Raw genomic sequence first — 18,504 nt, 5'->3', positions numbered from 1 at the left:
GTGTGTGTGTGTGTGTATGCGCGCACACTACTGACGCTTCCTCTCTCCCCTCAGGTTCGTGTGGTTCTGCTGAACTGGTGTGCCTGGTTTCTCCGTATGAAACAACCTGGCGATGAGCGCAAGCGGCCTGTTTACAGCTACCGTCACACCTCCCAGCACCACACCAGCACCAGCTCTCTAGAGATGGGCACTGTACCAAGCCTCACTATGCCCCTCTCACAGACATCCTGCCCACCTTGCCCCACAGGCACCACCAATGGTTCCATGAGCCACTACTTTGGAAATTACCACGCCATAGAGAGCCCACACTGCCCACCTTCTAGCGACTCCGGGGTAGCACTAGGAGGACGTGCCCGTGGCTCCCTCAGTGATGAGGCTGAGACCCCTGGAGGAGTTGGCAGTGGTGTCGGAGGCCTGGGGATGGGAGTTGGACCTGGTATGGGAGTCAGCATCCCCCCACCAGAGATCCAGCGCATCTTGGAGGAGGTGTCGTACATAGCCCAGCGGTTCCGTGACCAGGACAAGGCTGAGGCCATCTGCAGCGAGTGGAAGTTTGCAGCGGCGGTGGTGGACCGGCTGTGCCTGGTGGCCTTCTCTCTCTTCTCCATCATTTGTACCTTCACCATCCTTATGTCAGCTCCCAACTTCATAGAGGCCGTCTCCAAGGACTTCACATAGCTGTTTGCAGCAGCAGGAGAGAGAGAAGGTAAAAAGCAGAATATTAGGGTTAAAGAAGAGATTGAGAGAGAAAGTGGATGGGGGAAGGAAACAATGAAGGGTGCAGTGTGTGGTCCTCAACCTACAGTCTGGGCACTCCATTGGAAAGGAGCTGGGCTACACAGTATCATGAGAAAATCTAACTCAAGAAACTCAAGAATGTAAATGGAGCCTTGCAGCTCTGTTAAGCTGCTGAATCGAGCCAATCAGGAAACAGAATATTCATGATTGATAAATAAGTAATAGCAAAGACAAATCATTATGTTACATTAGCACATTCCAAATTAAGAATAGAAACATACATTCATTGTCACACTCTGACCTAATGTTGGAGACAAACTGTTCATATCTAGAAGAGCAAAATAGGTTGGGCATGCAGACTAAACAGAAAAATCTGGGGAGACTAAAGGCAAAAGGTTAGGAAGTAGTAGGAGGCAGTAGAGGAGTACACTGTGTAGATTTAATTTTTTACATTAATTAAGATATCAATAAGGGGAAGATAATGTGGCAACTAATTGTCTTTACCCTGAAAACAGTGTAAATATCAGTGTTTTATCTGTAGTATTCATTTAGAAGCTGCTTAATTTACTGCACAATGACTCATACAGCACCACAGTCCACCTCACTATTTTTTCTCTAGTTCATTTCACTCATCGCAACTATTTTTGTCCTGTATGTACAAATCCACATACACACACACACACACACACACACACACACACACACACACACACACACACACACACACACACACACACACGCAATGTACAAATATCACCTCAGTTTGGGTTCATACCAACTGTTCACCTTCTTAACTCTTAGTAAGGAAATTAGGCGTTTTCTGATGTTGTACCATCCCCATAATGATGTTGGTTAGTTAATAAAATTAGATGTTTCACTGTAAATGTAATTGTTTTGGCTTTCACTTCCATCAACATACCATTGGACACAACTTAATTTGCTTTTAGGAATGCTTATGCTGTTTTATTTTAGCCAATAGAATCTGTAACATATTAAGAACAGTTTCAGACAGTGTATGAAACAATGAAACATACAGTATATTGTTTCAGCACTGTGTCGACTAGTATGTAATGGTGTTGACCACTTACACAAAATGCACAGATGTCTTTCTAAAGTGCAGTCAAATACTGTATGAACTGTAAGTACATCTCTTAACCAAGTGTTCTGTCACTACACGTAAAAGCCATTGCTTCAATTATAGGAAATAGGTCAAGTAAAAGTTGTCTAACTGCTGTAAATGAAATACTCATATTTATGTACCTTGTTGGACTTCGCTGTACATATGTGGTCACTGAAGATGAAGAGCGAAGTGACTTGACCCTCTGACACCACAGAAAGCAAGAAGAAAACTTCACAACCCCATCCGCCACCATATCACTGGAGAATATACTGTAGATTTATAAAAGGCCCTACTGTCAGTAAGTTTTGTCTGTGTTTTGTAGAGGGATCCGAGTGACTGATTCACACAGCGTTGTTAACGTGTTTAGTGCTACAGTCATTGGTCTCTTTATCTCTTTTTCTGTGATTCCAAGTATGGGGTTTTGGCTCTCTATGTTAATAAAATTCTATTTATTCTCTGTATACCAGGCTCTGGATAGATCTGTGAAGATATAAAGTGGAGGGAGGGGAAAGCTTGGTTCAGTCTTGGAAGAAACCAATGGTTTGTTGATAGTCATCTGGAACATTTGCCATTGAAAGTAGACTAAGCCTTATACATTCACTGTGGTAAATAAATTGAAATAACAGCGTGTTGTGGCCTTCATAGAATTATCCCAAACACAAATAATAGCTGAGGCCTCTCCTTAGATTGCTCTCTGTACAGTTTCTTGGTTAAACAAATCAAGCTCAGACTTTTGCTTAACTTACTGGACAAAACACCAGCTTATAGCTTCAAGTCTACAAACTCCATCCACAAGTTACAAGTTCAATCAGAGTGCATTTTGCTTACTTCAAGCTGGCAAAATTGCAAGAGAACAGATTGGCCAGATGTCTCAAAGTGTCAAATGAATCGGGACAATGCAAAAGAAAATGGGAAAAAGTCCTTAAACTGATTGTAAAACAGTTGCAATTATGGTGCCATATTTAAAGATGAGCACATCCACAAACACAATGTCACCATTAGTGTCTTCAGTGATAATTAAGAAGACTAATGAGCCATTACAGTAAAGTGTCTTGTGTTTGTGTCACAGACGGCTCTAAATCTCCAGCTTTCATAACTGTTTTACATTAATTTTGCCACCATGTTAATGGGACGGAATGTGCTTATTTTGATAGGAGGGCAAAAACAACTTTTGGACAAGTTAAACAGTCAAAGAACCTGGTTAGGACAAGACCAATATAATGGGAAAAATCCCTTTATTTCAGTAAAGCTCTAGTTTTCTTAGACAGTGGTAGAAATGTCTTTGGTCTGAGATAATGAAAGGAAATAAAACATTGAATGGGAGAGGAAATCAAATAGAAATCTGAGCTGAAATATGCCAGCAAAGCATGCAAGAAAAAGAATGTGGGGCATGTTTTCCTTCTGTGGTTGAGTACATATTCTCAGATTTTTTTTGTGTGGACAACCAAGGCTGCCTCTCAACTTCCAATTGTTTGATGTTTTGTGGATGAACTCCAATGAATAAGGCAGAACCCACATTTCAGGAGGAATTGTTGGCGGTTCCTTTGAAAGATATAAGTTTTATTTTGCTCAATGACTATCAAAAGTTATCAAATTAAGGCAGGAATCTATTTTTCAAATGATTTCGTCATTATGCAATATCTTCTGAACTCAAAATTTTACTTAAAACTACTAATTAAATAATAAAAGAAATTCAACTTTACTCTCTGAGGGTTCACAGACGAAAAGGAAAGCAAACATCAGATAAACAATTAGACTGAGCAAAAGAGGCAGCTTTACTTGTGGAATTTATCAAGAAAATACTAAATAAACATCATAGTTAACAGGCTGAGACTAAAAGATTCCAGTCAGTGCTCTTCTGTGCTGTATGTGTGTGTAGGACACTAAAGTGTTGAGTTATGCTTCCTGCACTGTGTCAGTATTCTAATCATTTATTAAAGGGGCATGGGAATAAAAATGAGTGAAACAGTCCATGCAGATGAAAGTACAGCAGCTGGTGGGCAGAGGGAGATACAGCACTTTGAACAAACTTCTTATACAGAGATTCAGTAGAAAATGTAGGAACTACCCGTAGATTACCCATATTAAACATCAAGCAGTATGATCAGACATCAGTTAATACTTATACAGTTGTGATTTGGACTGCTCGTACTGTAAATAGATGTGCTGCTGCGTTAGTATTGCAACAGTATCCTAATACATTGCATTATGCCACTGGCCTAACTCTACAGTTTTGCAAGGGAGATAATGTTACATTTTTGGTGGAGAAGACACATCAATTGTGTGGGAGAGCATGAGAAGTCAAAGAGGAAAGGAATGAACAGGTAAAACAGTTCAGGAGGGTGAAAACAGCAAATAGCAAAGGACCAAAACCAGATATCATGTAATGATTCCCTTACATTAATTCAGATGGACAATAAATAAATCATTTTGGAACATAAATTGTGTGTGCTTTCCAATAAATGGTCTGCTTAATTGAAAAGGGAGAGAGGAAGAGGTTGGACTTTAGGGGAGCAACCAGTCAGTAGGCCACACATAAAGAATATTACATAACTGAGGATAAACAGAGAATCCCAGCTGCAAGGCTAGATCATAGGTTAAGAAGAGAAATGTCAAATTCATGATAAAGAGTGACCTCTGGCAGTCCATATGTTATGTGTGCGTGTGCGTGTGCGTGTGTGTGTGTGTGCATGTGTGTTAAATAAGTGATCAAGTTTGGAATAGGCTGGGTTGTTAGAATAGAGAAGTATTCGTGCCTCCTGACAACAATAGACTAGAGTTGTTTAATTTATTTAACATTTCACACCCTCATTTGAGTCCAAATTAAATCCTGACTATAATTTGTGAGCGCAGATCTGATTAATAAATATAATATTAATACTAGATTGCATTTAGAATGTAAAAGCATGTACTACATTGATTTTGTACCAGTGTAACAAATCTGAGCACAATGGGGTTTGTCATGAGGGAAAAGTCCGATATTGAAAATCAGCTTTAACCTTGTAATTATTCAGGGATTTTGGGAATACATACTGTAGCAGTCACTCACCACATTACACACAGTTTAATTAGAAATCTGTTCATTCTTATTTTCATCTGAGAATTTAATCAGGGATCACAGCCCACAAGTTGTGAAAAGGTGATCACTATTTATATTCCAATCTATCAATCTACACCTATTATATATAAATATAAAGTATTATTTGCCAGGTTGAGGCCCTGGAAGACTTGTGAAGGTATGGGGTAAAATGATGCAACAAAATACAGAGAAATCCTGAAGGAAAAATGTCTTTGTTGGAATTTTATTTATGCTGCTATAAACAAATGAAAACGGTTTATTAGAACAGATCCATGTGTCCCAATCTCATCAATACCGCCTGATCTACATAGCAAACCCCCTGTGACGATGAACAGCTCAGCTGCCAGACTCAGGCTTCTGAGATGACAACATGTAAACAAGTGTTGTTGTTGTGTTTGTTATTGTTGTTTTTAGTTCATGCCAGTGACAGGAAGCTTGATGATATGGAGTCTAAGAGGTAACGTGGCAAGTGCAAGACTGGGTGTTGGATGCCTCACATACACACATGTACACAATTGTAGCTGCCACTACCAGCCGCACACACCGTTCACACACACTGTGCATGGCGGGGGCCTGAGCGAGACCAGATTGCCTGTTCAGAGAGTGTCAAACGGTCAGACTGCTGAGCTCAGCATGCGGCTGATGTATACTTCATGGGGAATCCAAAAGTTATGAACCAAAACAGAGACACTTGCCCTTTTTTCCGGAATAAAATCTGATCTGTGAAAAATGAAATAAACATGTCAAGGGAGCTATAAGGGCAAAGTGGGGAAAGGGCAGGAAAGTAATGAAATTCATGAAAAAGTTATCGGTTGAAGCTCAATCTTATTATTATCCAATATAGCAACGACCTCTGTCTGCTGAACTGCTGGCCTAGCATTATTAGTTAAAAGAAATATGAAGCTCTCGCTGTTTGTTTATGTGTGTGTCAGGTGGATTGTGAGAGACACGTCATCACGACATCTCTTACTTTACTCTATTCTGCTTTGCTGCTACCCATTTGCTTGCTTTACGTTTTAGTCATACTAGTGGCGTGGCTCTATGGATGGCAATGTCAGTCTGTCGGTCGGTTGGTTGGTTGGTTGGTTGGTTGGTTGGTCTGTCGGTCCACCTTCTGATTTAGAATGAAGTATCTTGACAACTATTGGATTTTTTGACATGATCTGTTGTAAAGACATTCATGGTCCCCAAAGGATAAAGCTCACAGACTTTGGTGATCTCCTATCTTTTAATCTACAGCAACCATGAGGTTGACATTTGTGGTTGTGAGGGATTGCCATGAAATTTGGTACAGACATTCATGTCAGAGACTGTCCAAAAGCCATAGGAGTTAGGACTCATCCAACAGGAGCAAAGGATGTAGTCAGGTAATGATATTATAGACCAACAAAGTTAGTGTAGGGTGGAGGTCTGGGTGGATGGATGGATTAATCACATATTCAGCTATTTTTGTAACCATGGTAACATAGGTCTTCTAATCTTCAACTACAATATTTCCTAACCAACTAAGGACTTGTGATCTTTCCCTAACCAAGTTTTTCTTGTGCCTAGACCTAACCAAACCTTAACCATAGCATTCATCATAAAACAATTAAACAGTGATTTTTTTATGGTTTTGGAAGGCACGAACAAATGATGTGGTCCAATATGGGCATCGGATAAGAAAAAGTTTGTGTCTTTCTAAAAGGCAGTTCAGTTATAAACAACATACTTTGTCATATAATTTGGAGGACTTGTTGTCATGTTCCCCTCAGAATGAATTATAATTATTTTGGTGATCATCTAAATTTTCATCTAGTGCTACCATCAAGTCAAAGTATTAGCTTGGCCAATACAGTTAGTAAATGTTAGCATGCTAACACGCTGAACTAAGATGTTAACATGTTAAACATTTTACCTGCTACACATTAGCATGTTAGCATTTGGTTAATTTCTTATGTTGTCTATGTCTTGTTTTTTGTCTATTTGTTACTGTGTGGTCGTGTTCTCTTCTCTATTTTCTTTATTGTGTGTCTTTTTCTGTGCTGTTTCAGTAATTCATTAAGGCATTATTTAATCAACTCTGTTGTGACACTTTCATTACTGTAACAAGCTGTGATTCATTTCAGTGGGTGGGAAAAAGCGACACCCTGAATACTAAAGTGACACATCGCCAAATGAGAGAACAGCAGCAGGGTTGGCCGGACAGGGAGTCCTGTCATCCATCAGTCTCATCTCATCTCACTTTCCTGGTTGTCTTGACAGAGCGGAGCCCTTATCCTCTCTTTTGGTCAGAAGTCTGAAAAACGGTTTACTTGGCTCTGTCTGCAGGCTCGAAGTTTTATATGTGAGACGTGATACTCCCCAAAAGAGATATGGTGGCAATTAAATGAGTCAAATGGTATTCATATTCATGACACGCAAAAAATGAGCACACCATTTGTAAATAGGTACATTAGTCTGCCAAGTGATGATTTTGCCAAGTTTCGAGGACAACCGCAGAGAAAGCAGCCCTCTGAAATAGTTAAGAGTATTACAACGTAGACTGTAGCATAATCTGAAACCTAAACACTGTGAAAACAGAGAAAGAACCAAGCAGATTGAAGCCTTTGAACTGTAAACTGGTAGTGATGCCAAAACCAAACAGATCACATGATTAAACAATCTTCCATCTAATACTTAAGACATTAGTTCCAGTGTACTCATGGAGCTCAAATAACAGGCTGCAGGTCACACTTTTGATGGCTGCATTGACAGGAACTGAACTGCCCTTTCATCGTAAAGTTAAATATAATCCTAAAAACAACAGAGAAACAAACAGCAACATTCAGCACCTGTAAGCGCACAAACAGCCATAAATGCAGAAAGCAGACATACACTACACGGCACAAATACCTACTAAAAAACAAGGATACACAAACAAAGAGTACAAGCATGAATCTCTCTATTGCAAATATGAGATGATGCATGACCCATAATCCACAGGCATAAAGTAATCTGAGCGAATGTGCATTTGGATTATCAGTCTGAAACAGTCTAATCTGAAACGCTTCTCAAACTGGTTGACTGAGAGGTCATGAAACAGCTTCAGCCATGTGGAGATGGAGTGTGTCAGTCTTATGATTATGATAAATAGCAGAGGATATATCAGAGTTAATGTGTTACATGTAACATTCCTATGGTCACTGTCTGATATTTAGAGTTCCCTTGGCTGCTGCCACACCTTTCTCTGTGAGTCAATGTTACTTTTTTCATCATGATGCACTCATGTGACAATTGCTATGGCAAGTCTACCAGCACTCTGATCAGATTCAAAATGTGCAAATTTACTTTTCTATCATACCCATGTTTCCTCGTTCTAACTGGTCAACTATACTAATAAATGTATTCATTGATGTCAATGAAAATATCATGGTACACACTTTCAGAAGAAAAGTCATAGCACTGATCTAAATTAATTTGGGCTTGGGATCTTACGATTGGCACCCTTTTCTAAACTGTAGCGACAACCTAAACAAATGTCATGTAGATGATGACGCAAGTGTAGTCGGGTACAAAACAACATTACTAATGTGAAAGCGGAGCGTGGGGGAGTGGAGAGGAGAGGTGGGGGGCAATTGTACTTGGACACGGTACGAATAAATTGTACCTAATACGCCCTTTTTCTTGTTCCATGAAAAAAAAGTGACCTGTGTTTCAAAGTACATTTCGTATTGCACTCTGGTGTATCGAGGCTATCAGCAGGCCTGCCGTCAGGGAGGGTCAAAGGGTACAGAAGACCTCTGCCCAAGGCCCAGGGGAGCCTATGCAAACATCTATGGTTCCTGAGGGTGTGGATGAGGTGCCTAATTTGAAAAATGTTATCCGATATTTTAAATGGCAGCTCCAAACAGAAGCCCTAACACCAAAATCTGACATTTCTCATTTAGCCTATTTTCAAAGATGTGTTGCCTTTTTGGCCCTCATCCTCCCTGTGTCACAGCTGTGTGTCTGACTGCATGTTCTATCTCTGATGTAGAATCTGTGGGGATTAGACTCCCGTAAAGGGACAAGTAGCTGCTCTGTTACACGTGAAATTCCATCAAATTAAATAAATGCAAAAGACTCCAGCTGCAAATGTTCACAGAACATGCTTATTTAAAAGCATGTTCTGCACACACACACACACACACACACACACACACACACACACACTTAGCTGGAGAATGTACATTAATGGGTACACACACTGTGCATATATATACGTGCTCACACACACTCTTACTGTAACAGGAACTGACACATCCTTGTGTCTGTCCATTTGCTAATGTCCCATATGTGCTCGCTTTGTTAGAAGTCAGACCTTATGTCCGTCTGCATTCTCCTCAATGAGTTACACAGTGCGAGTGCATCCCTTGTGTGTAAATAGAGCAGGAAAAGCCATCCTAAAATAGAATACCTGATAAAATCAGTTTGTTACAGTCACTACATTTTATTATTTCCTGTTTTATTTTTTATTATTATTTTTTTTTTTAAATCAAATGTAATCAAGTGCTTTTTTCATGCTTTTTCAAGTCAGATTTAATTTACCTGAATCAATTTTCAACAAATCCTGTGGACGTGAACTTTGGCTAAACTTAAACTAAATTAACTAAATTATTTAAATACATTGGTGTTATATGTGCAGAAAATAACTGTATATAGGTGGCCAAAATCACAGTAGTACTATTCAAAACACATTTCCTGACTCTAATGCTTTCTGGTGTACTGAGGCTTCTGTGGTAGGAGAGATTCAAATGTTAAATGCCAGCTTATCTATGTAATTGTTTAACACTGGGTCATAATGTCGATGAAGAAAGAGGCCCTCATTCCTAAATTTTGAGGGATTTATGTTTACTGTTCATTTTTTTAGTTGTGGCTGTCCTTGAAATACTGGTATTGCAACAAGATATCACGTCACCTCAACAGACTGAGCTTAGAAAAGCATAGAAAGTAATTGTTTAACACTGGGTCATAATGTCGATGAAGAAAGAGGCCCTCATTCCTTCATTTTGAGGGATTTATGTTTACTGTTCATTTTTTTAGTTGTGGCTGTCCTTGAAATACTCGTATTGCAACAAGATATCACGTCACCTCAACAGACTGAGCTTAGAAAAGCATAGAAATGCAATGCAAACTTACAGTAAAATACTTACTTCAAGAATCATATCTCATATACATGACTCTTAAGGTCTGATGTTCATGTTGCCTTCTACGTTGTCTCAAACTCTGAAGGAATACTAGCATTTTGTATGAAAAAAAACGTGATTTCATTGCCATGCAGCAGCTGTTTCTAATCTAGTAAAATATTTCTATGATCTACAGTATTCTCTCTGCTTGCCATTAAAATGCATATTGCTTCCAACAAAGAATTCAAACTGTGAAAGTTGTTGCTTTTTATCTTAATACTTCAACCCTGCTTACATCAGCCATCAGTAGTTTCCAACCTTGTGCCTTAGCATCCAGTCAAAGATACAGCTGAAGTTCTGTATTGGAATTTGATGTTACAGTTAGTGGGTTGAAAAGGCAAACTATGCATAAGCACAGTTGGGAGAGTTTGGTCACCACAAAATAAAGAGAAAAAGCTGAACACACAATGTGGGGCAGAGCATTCCTCAATATTTTTCCTTGAATTATTTTTTCCCATTTTAACTGCACACTCCTTTGCAGCTGTGAAAGAATGGAGGAGTTGTCTGACAACTCTCAGAGTTGTGTTAAGTTTGCTCCGAACACACAGCAGAGGCATAAAAGATGAGAAGCACTTCTTCCAGAACCCCCTCTTCTTATCTCTCCTCGAGCTATGTGGGTTGACTCTAACAGCAGGAAGTCGGGAGGCTGAGCGCAGACACAAAGAGATGGCAAATTCACAAATGAACAGCTTCATGTATCAAAGCATTAAGTTCACTTGACATGTATTACTAGAGTTCATATAAGCAGAAATAATTACTTGATCTATCTTGAATCAAATATTTATGATGACATGGCCGTGGTCATCATTAAAAACTTTAATTGAAAGTGTATTTTTGACCTTGGTCACATGTAGTTGACAAAGCAATCTCACCACATTGCACATTACCAATTTTCACAGAAGTGTACTTGTTTGAATGTTCATTAGGCTTCTCATTCATGATGCTTTACATTTGAGATTGAATGTTCTTTCTTTTCTCCAACATCTCTATGGTTTATGACCCCTTTTCTAAAGTAGGTTCTTTCATGTTGTAAACATGGAGAGGCTCAGTCTGAGGGGGACAGTTTTTACCATTCTACACTGCACATTCACTCTAGATGAGGGTTCTAATGGGGTGTGAGTAAAACCTCTAAATTGTAGATGCCTATACATTCAGATTTTGGGGCAATTTAAACTAAAGCCAAAATCCCCTCAGAAATTGCTGTAAGTTCCCAGATCACACTCTCACAACCACTGTCAGGACTGCTCAGATGAAGGATGCCTTAAACCTGTTGCTCCTGCTCTTTGCTTTACAGTAATATAAAATAATTTTAAAAAATGAAATAAAAAGCCTCCACCTGAAAGACATTAACTTTGTTTGCATGTTGTTACAAGATGAGTGAGAACAGCAGCCACATACCATACATTAGCATTGTCTGGAAACTGTTGTCTCCTTTCAATACTAATAGGAGACAAGGGGGTCAAGAGGGTTGGTGCCATAATAAGAGTACCTGTAATAGTACATGACCACTTCCTGAGACAGTAATCACAGTAATCACAGTACAGTAAGGACAGTACAGGAGCAGCCCTGAAAGGAAATTATTAGTGAAATGACCTTCATTAACGTCAATAGATTAGCTTTCAAACGATTTAACAATGTGTCTCAAGCTCTGTCAGAGGAATTCAATGTGAGTATGTGTATACTTAAAAAGTACACTACTACCACTACACTGAAGTAAATATCCAGTTTGAATGACTTTCAGAGTCTGGATGACTTTCAGCTTGTCACTCAACATGTTAATACCGAAACATCATTTGTGATTCTTTGGACTGAGCTGTCATTCACCAGAGCTCGGTTCACATTCAAAAACATTTTCTCAAGTGAGCGAGGTAGCTTTCAAATGCACACGGTAAAAAAATACAATACGTGCTCTCATTGCAGTTTGTAACTCCAACATCTATCATACATGCACACCAAAGTAAATCTTCTGGTGACGCCTTGAGTCCTGTTTGACTTGTATCGCTGTAGATAATAGACAGTACAGGGACATCAGCATTAAAAGTAGGTTGCCAGAAAATAAAGTCTGGGAGAGAATGTTGTGTAGCACACAGAAATTAGATCAGGAGCAGTGATTCTATACAACTCCAGTGAAAGAAACTAAATTATAGCTAAGATTTGCACCCATCATGTATGATCGTAATCTTAATAATACTTATTGACAAAAATCCTTTTATCTCTATAAGGTTGCGTTGGCTAATGTCCCTCACATGTGCAGCTCCTATGGCGTATAACCTTCATCTTTTAATTATAGTTTAGCAGTGTACATTTAAGCCATTCCAATATGCGCATGGGTGCGTTGCCATCTGGTGGTGATAGACAGTACTTTCCCAATATTACGTGATCTCTTCTTTTTTTAACTGTCCCACCACTGACTGTCCTGCCAGCAGTAAACTGTGACAAAAAAAGTGATTTATTTTAGATAAATTATTCCCAAAGAAAGCAAAGTGCTAAAGTCAGAAAAATAACTGCCAAATCTTACATATTATCAAGAAAAATTGTTTATTTAGAAGATAAAGGGAAGGCTTAGAGAAGCAGTTTTCATTTTAATACTTCACAACACTCGCTTACATTGCTGTGAACAATGCCAGCAAGTTATTTACACTCTTCCTGGTAGTCACAGTAACAATGCACTGAGCAACACATCACAACACAAAGCACTTTCAACTGGTGAACAAGGAAATAAAGAGCTGGTTCGAGATTCTGAGTTTTATGTGATTTTCTTTTTTCCATAGGTTTTATAACCCAAACATGGAAGTTAAAAGACAATTATGAAACGGTGTCATTAAATGTAATGTAATAGACAACTAGCTGCAAAGAAGTAACTTTTCCCCATCATATGGCAAGTATCCAGTAAACAACCAGAGCCACCTAAAATTCAAAATGTCAAGGTAAATAAGCAGACACAATGAGTTACACAGAATGACAAATTAACAAAACCATGTCTACCCCATCAAACTGTCTCTCTCATGCTTCTTCGTCATCTAAATGAGAATCATTTTTAAAAGGCACACATACTTCATAGAATCCTGAATTTGACCTGCTATGTTCAAAGTAAAGGGCAGGCAAAAACACTTTGGAGTGATTTTAAGCATGTACTAAAATATCAGGGAGGTCAGTTATTTTGCTTCCTTCCCATGTAAGTCTCTAGTTGTTCTCCGTGCCTACCCTGACTCAGTCAAGCAACTGTGGAACCTAAATTATGATCTCAGGAAAAACGGACTAATTCCAATGTTAACGTTCAAATCTGTAAATTGCACCTCAAAAAAAACATCTCGACATCTGATAATCTTGTCTGTAACGCTACTCCCCTTTCAACTGCCCTTTGTCCTTGCTCTTGTCCCGTGGTAACCGGCCCATGTTATAAAATTCTAAGTTTGGTCTCATGTCTGTGAGGTGGGCGAGCCGGTTGGACATGGCAAAGAAAGCAGTGATGGCAGCAATGTCCCACGCATCCTCACGGTCAAAGCCCACTTCCTCCAAAGACTGGAAATGCTGCTCTGTAATGGTGTCGCAGCGACACACAGCCATCGCAAAGTCCAACATGGCACGCTCCCGAGGGGACAGCTCTGCATTCTCATAGTTAACAACGACCTGCGTGGAAGTAGGGATGGAGCCAATCAGAAAGAGCGGGAAATGTTTGTGATTTAATAAAGAACTTCTTTGAAACCCCCCAAAATGTGTTGTGCTCCGATTGATCAGTAGCGTTTTTTGGCACGGGCGAAGCAGGCAGCCGCACAGGGCGGCATTTTTTCTTCATGACACATGGGGGGCGGCACGAGCACTTAAAAAAAAATAATCTTCAAAGCGGTTTTCTACTGTATTATCTATCATTTCACCGTGTGGGGAATTGGCAAATTGGCGCCCCTGCTTGCTGAGAAGGTAGCATGCACAGATAAGCTGTGTGAGAAGGGGAAAGGGGAGGGGGGAGCGGGGGACAGTTCACCTCTGGTGCCGATACCGTTGGTGCTTCGCTAATACTGAGCACCCACGAAGCTGATCGCGGTTATGTGTCAGTTAAACTTTTCATCTCCAATCCTATCCTGAGTTGAAAGATAGCCTACTTTAACTATTATCGAGTTGATAGGCGTGTGTGTTTGTGTCGGCCGTCTGAAATGCAAACATTTTTTGACTACTTTCTTTTTTTAAAAGGGCGTGCGCCCGTGAGCACCCACGGAGGAAAACATAAATCGGCGCCTATGTTGCTGGGTCTCCCAAATGAAATGGTCCGGACAAGCGGGGGAACGGGGGACCACGAGCCTCCTTGAGCTTATCACGTTTATGCATAAGGATCTATCGGAGATCTATCCCCACTTTTGGACTGCTCTCAGCATTGCACTTACTCTGACAGTCACTGTGGCTCAAGCAGAGAGGAGCTTTTCAAAACTAAAAGTTGATCAAGTCATACCTGAGATCAACCATGTCCCAGGAACGGCTCACTGGCCTTTCCATCAGTATCAATCATTCAATAGGGCAGCAGATTTCATACGATAACATCATTGATGCTTTTGCATCAAGGAAGGCCAGAAAGGTCAGGATTTAGTTTTAGTTTTCTGTTCTTAGTGCGATAGTGTAATAATTAGATGCTCTTTAGTGTGTTTTTACATTTGTGTGATGAAGGATTTGTGCTATTTAGAATATTTATTCTATATTTTATTTGAATATTATTATTAATATTTTATATTATTGTTGCTCTCTGCTCGTTACATTTTTTATATATCTGATTGTATATATTTTTGGCACATATTAAAATATATATATATATATATATATATATATATATATATATATATTATTATTATAACAACATAAGTGAAAGAGAAAATTATATTTCTCAATTGCACAAATCCTTCATTAGCACATTTGAAAAACACATTTAAGAGAATCCAGTTATTTAACTATTACAATTACAACAGGAAACACTTTTTAAGTTGCACAATCTCCTCCTCCAACATTTTCAAAAGACAATGAACACAATTCTGCACAAAATATGACAGTATAAGTTATAAGTTATCAGAACTTAAAATAAATATACACTTTAATATAGTAATTCTGCTTTTTTTTTTTTTTGGGGGTATCTCGCCCTGGGTGTAATTCAATGTAGAACCGCCACTGTGATTGATTAAAATGCCCAACATACAACAGTAACTGTGTATTATAATAAGCAAAGCAGAGGCAAGTAGTAGATCAATTAAAGATTTTACCTGATCGGAAAGAGTGGGTTTCTTAGAGTAGATGCGGTGCAGTGCACTGTGGGATACCACGCAGTAAAGACACTTGTTGTGGATACTAGTAGCCACTACAATCAGCTCACGATCTGCCTTGGTTAATCCACCTGGAAGACATTACTTATCAAATTAATGTGAAATCATGAAAAAATAACACCCATTCACACAACAAGAATACAAATATAAAGTACATAGCATCAGAGATGGCTGGCTGGTTTTAGTAAACAAAGTTATCCAGATAACTGAGTAAACTCCCTCTTGGTTCAGGTCCAGGATATTAAAGAAGTGGCCACAACACCAAAAAGGTTTGGATTCACATCTATGAGAACTCTGAGGTTGTAGTGTGTGGTTTTAGCTGAAGTGGAGTGGGATGCTTACAGGTTAGCTTTTGTTCCAAAAACTGTGTAAATGTCTTCTCATTAAAAGCTTTTTTATCATTCACTTCTGAAAAGCTGAAACATGACAATGGGGTGCTTTGTAGCATATTCCAAGCCTTAATTGGTCTACCCTCAGGGTTCACATTTCTCTTTAGTCAATAAGTCACAGTTCACATGTGGCCTTACTAAGCACACATTCAGTTTTATTTCACTAAATAGAAACAAAACAAAGTGAAATTGAACTTTAAAACCCAATGAAATAAAGGCATAGCAACACAAAATCCTAATGTGCTCTGGAGATCTCTTGCTGCAATGACTACTCTGGTTTTATTATGGCCCTCTCCCTATGACCACGAGGACTCACTCTACCTGCCAACAGCGTTGCCAACTCAGCGTATTTGTTGCTACAATGGACACTTCAAGTAACTTCATGAGCACACAGCATTTACCTTCGTTTTTTAAGGAGTAGCTTAATACTTCCACATGAGTCTGCAAGCTTCCCTGCTTCTTATGGCTGTGGTTGACATCTACTACGTTTGTATATGCTTATTGAGTAGCGGAGAGCAGACACCATGCAGCAGCAAGACACAAAAAATATACTCTCACTTTCTTATAGTGGCAATGCCATAAATTCCTAACTAGAGCTAAAAATGTAAATTATGTTTGCAAAGCGAATGTGCCTGAAAGCTGAAGATTCAGTGCGAGACAAGATACAGTCTGTGTCATTGAATCGGCATGTCTGAGTACCTTTTCACCCTTACACTGGTTGCACAACAAAATGCAGCACACAACCAGAAAAGCCAGAGTGCAGCCCTGTAAACAGAGTCAGCAATACTGCTTATAAAGGTTTATGTTTAGATTAAAGCTATGAGTGTCATATGGGCCCAGGAACAGAAATTAGATGTTTATACTGTGTCAGGGGACCAAGCGCTGTCCTCAGGATTCCTAGCATTTCTATCACCGCCCTTACCACTTGCACGTTCTGTCACAACAACAAACACACACCTGACTCTTTGTTCATTAGTTCATTGTAGTAAGCGAAGAAGGCTCTGAACTCTGCTGGTCTATGGGAGAGGACTTTGAAGACATTGGGCAAAAAGCCTCCCTGTAAAGAAGGAAAGGTGAAGTTTAGCAGGTTGTAAAATAAGACTCGTAACAATGTTTATGTGCAGTTAAATGCCTCATATATTAAGGATGTGTTGTTTTGTTTCGTTTTTGTTTTACCTTTGACTCAACCTCTTCCATAAGCTCCACTATATCATAAGGTAGCTCTTTCTTGTAAGGAACTGGATAGCGACTGATGTTCTCCGGTGGCGGGTCGCTGGAGAAATGTCTAATGCCCGCCGCCGCCTTCCCCCGAGACACGCAACCCGACCGGAGAGACGCCTGGTCGGAGGACAGGAAAGTCACACGAGTTCAATACAGAAACTGCACTAGCAAAATGAGAAGTAAGTACGACAACTTACCAGCTGTGTGAACACAGAGGGACGAAATAACTTCGAGACGAGGTTACTCGCCATGTCAGTCGCCTTGCCTGGCTTGAAAGTGAGCGTCAAAAACTAGCTGTCAGCTAGCTGGGGTAGTTTCCAGTCTTTCGAAAGCGATTAACAGAAGTCAAGCAAATACTTGTCAGGTATCGACTTACTGCTTCTAATGTAACTTAGTACAATAAAAACAATTATCAGTCTTTTCAACTGTCAGTGGCCTGTCGTTGTTCAATTAATATAATGGGTTTTTAACTTATAAACATCCAATGATCATGACAAAGTAACCACTTACCTATTGTGTGGTTAAAATATTTTGTTTTGCTTCTTCCTCTTCTTCTTTGGTGTTTATTGGCGGTTCTGTTTTGCTTCATGACATGTCATGTTGACTGACAAGTCAAACAACCCAATCATAGAGCCGAATTAAGTCACGCCTGCAGTCTTTCCCCGCCCTCGTGCACCAATCCATTGTCAATGACCTTCCCACCAAGCCCCTACAGATAAATAGTATAATTTAGGTTTGAGATGAAAAGGTATACTGGACATTGAATGAGGTGGAAATAAAAGATCTTACACTTTATATTTGATGCATATTATTATATTTTGCACATTATGCAATGGTTTGCACATGTTTTGTCTTGTTTTTGTATGTTATTATTTCTACTGTATTTATAAACTTGTATTGCATAAACTTTAATAAAGTACTTAAACAAAGACGAGTGTTTAAAGATAGGGTTCAGGAGGCAGGGCAGTAGTGGAATCTAATCATTAATTAGGCGTACCACATCATCTGTCACTGTCTGACTATAAATCCAACATGCACCATACAGTCTACGATATAGACACATATGCGCACTACTGTACATCCAGTCCATTTGTTTGCACTATTTGTATAGACATAGTTTAAGGCTTACAGAACACTTGACTTATACATAGACACTGTATTTATTAATTTTTTATTGTTGACCATTGGTGCTTTTTATATACATTTATATAATATTTGTATGAACACCTATTTCCACAGACAAGTGTGTATGAATAGCCCTGTCTGTTTTTTACTTGTCCAGCTTTGTTGTCCTTGTTTCTAGCTGTTATGTCTATTTATGTGTAAGTACGTAAAACGGAGTTAAAAAATATGTGTACTCATAGCTGGCCAATAAAGTGTATTCGGTTGGTACCATAATAATCATTCTAGGTTGGTACCCATGGATGTATTAAGAGAACTTGGTACCGGACTGAACCAAAGCATAGACAGT

General features: G+C 39.3%; 2 protein-coding genes across 3 annotated transcripts in view; one reads left to right on the top strand and one right to left on the bottom strand.

Annotated features, from left to right (window-relative positions):
• LOC114563022 (neuronal acetylcholine receptor subunit alpha-7) overlaps window positions 1-2,319 on the top strand; it is a 38,031-nt gene extending 35,712 nt beyond the window's left edge. For both annotated transcript variants that reach the window (XM_028589780.1, XM_028589779.1), the window contains exon 9: window positions 55-2,319. In XM_028589780.1, coding sequence (XP_028445581.1) covers window positions 55-678 — 624 coding nt within the window. In that variant the 3' untranslated portion in view covers window positions 679-2,319. The remainder of the gene's footprint in view (window positions 1-54) is intronic.
• Window positions 2,320-12,637: 10,318 nt separating this feature from the next.
• si:ch211-175m2.5 (uncharacterized) lies at window positions 12,638-17,634 on the bottom strand. The gene is made up of 6 exons (XM_028589475.1): window positions 17,544-17,634; window positions 17,231-17,355; window positions 16,989-17,150; window positions 16,770-16,869; window positions 15,364-15,494; window positions 12,638-13,753 (listed from the first exon to the last, which is right to left on the bottom strand). Exons 2-6 carry the CDS (start codon window positions 17,282-17,284, stop codon window positions 13,463-13,465), a joined length of 738 nt encoding a protein of 245 aa, XP_028445276.1. The 5' UTR covers window positions 17,285-17,355; window positions 17,544-17,634; the 3' UTR covers window positions 12,638-13,462.
• Between the last annotated feature and the right edge of the window lie 870 nt (window positions 17,635-18,504).

The sequence above is a fragment of the Perca flavescens genome, chromosome 10, assembly GCF_004354835.1.
Source record: "Perca flavescens isolate YP-PL-M2 chromosome 10, PFLA_1.0, whole genome shotgun sequence".
NCBI classification, from domain to species: domain Eukaryota; kingdom Metazoa; phylum Chordata; class Actinopteri; order Perciformes; family Percidae; genus Perca; species Perca flavescens.
This window is presented reverse-complemented; position numbering and strand designations above follow the sequence as displayed.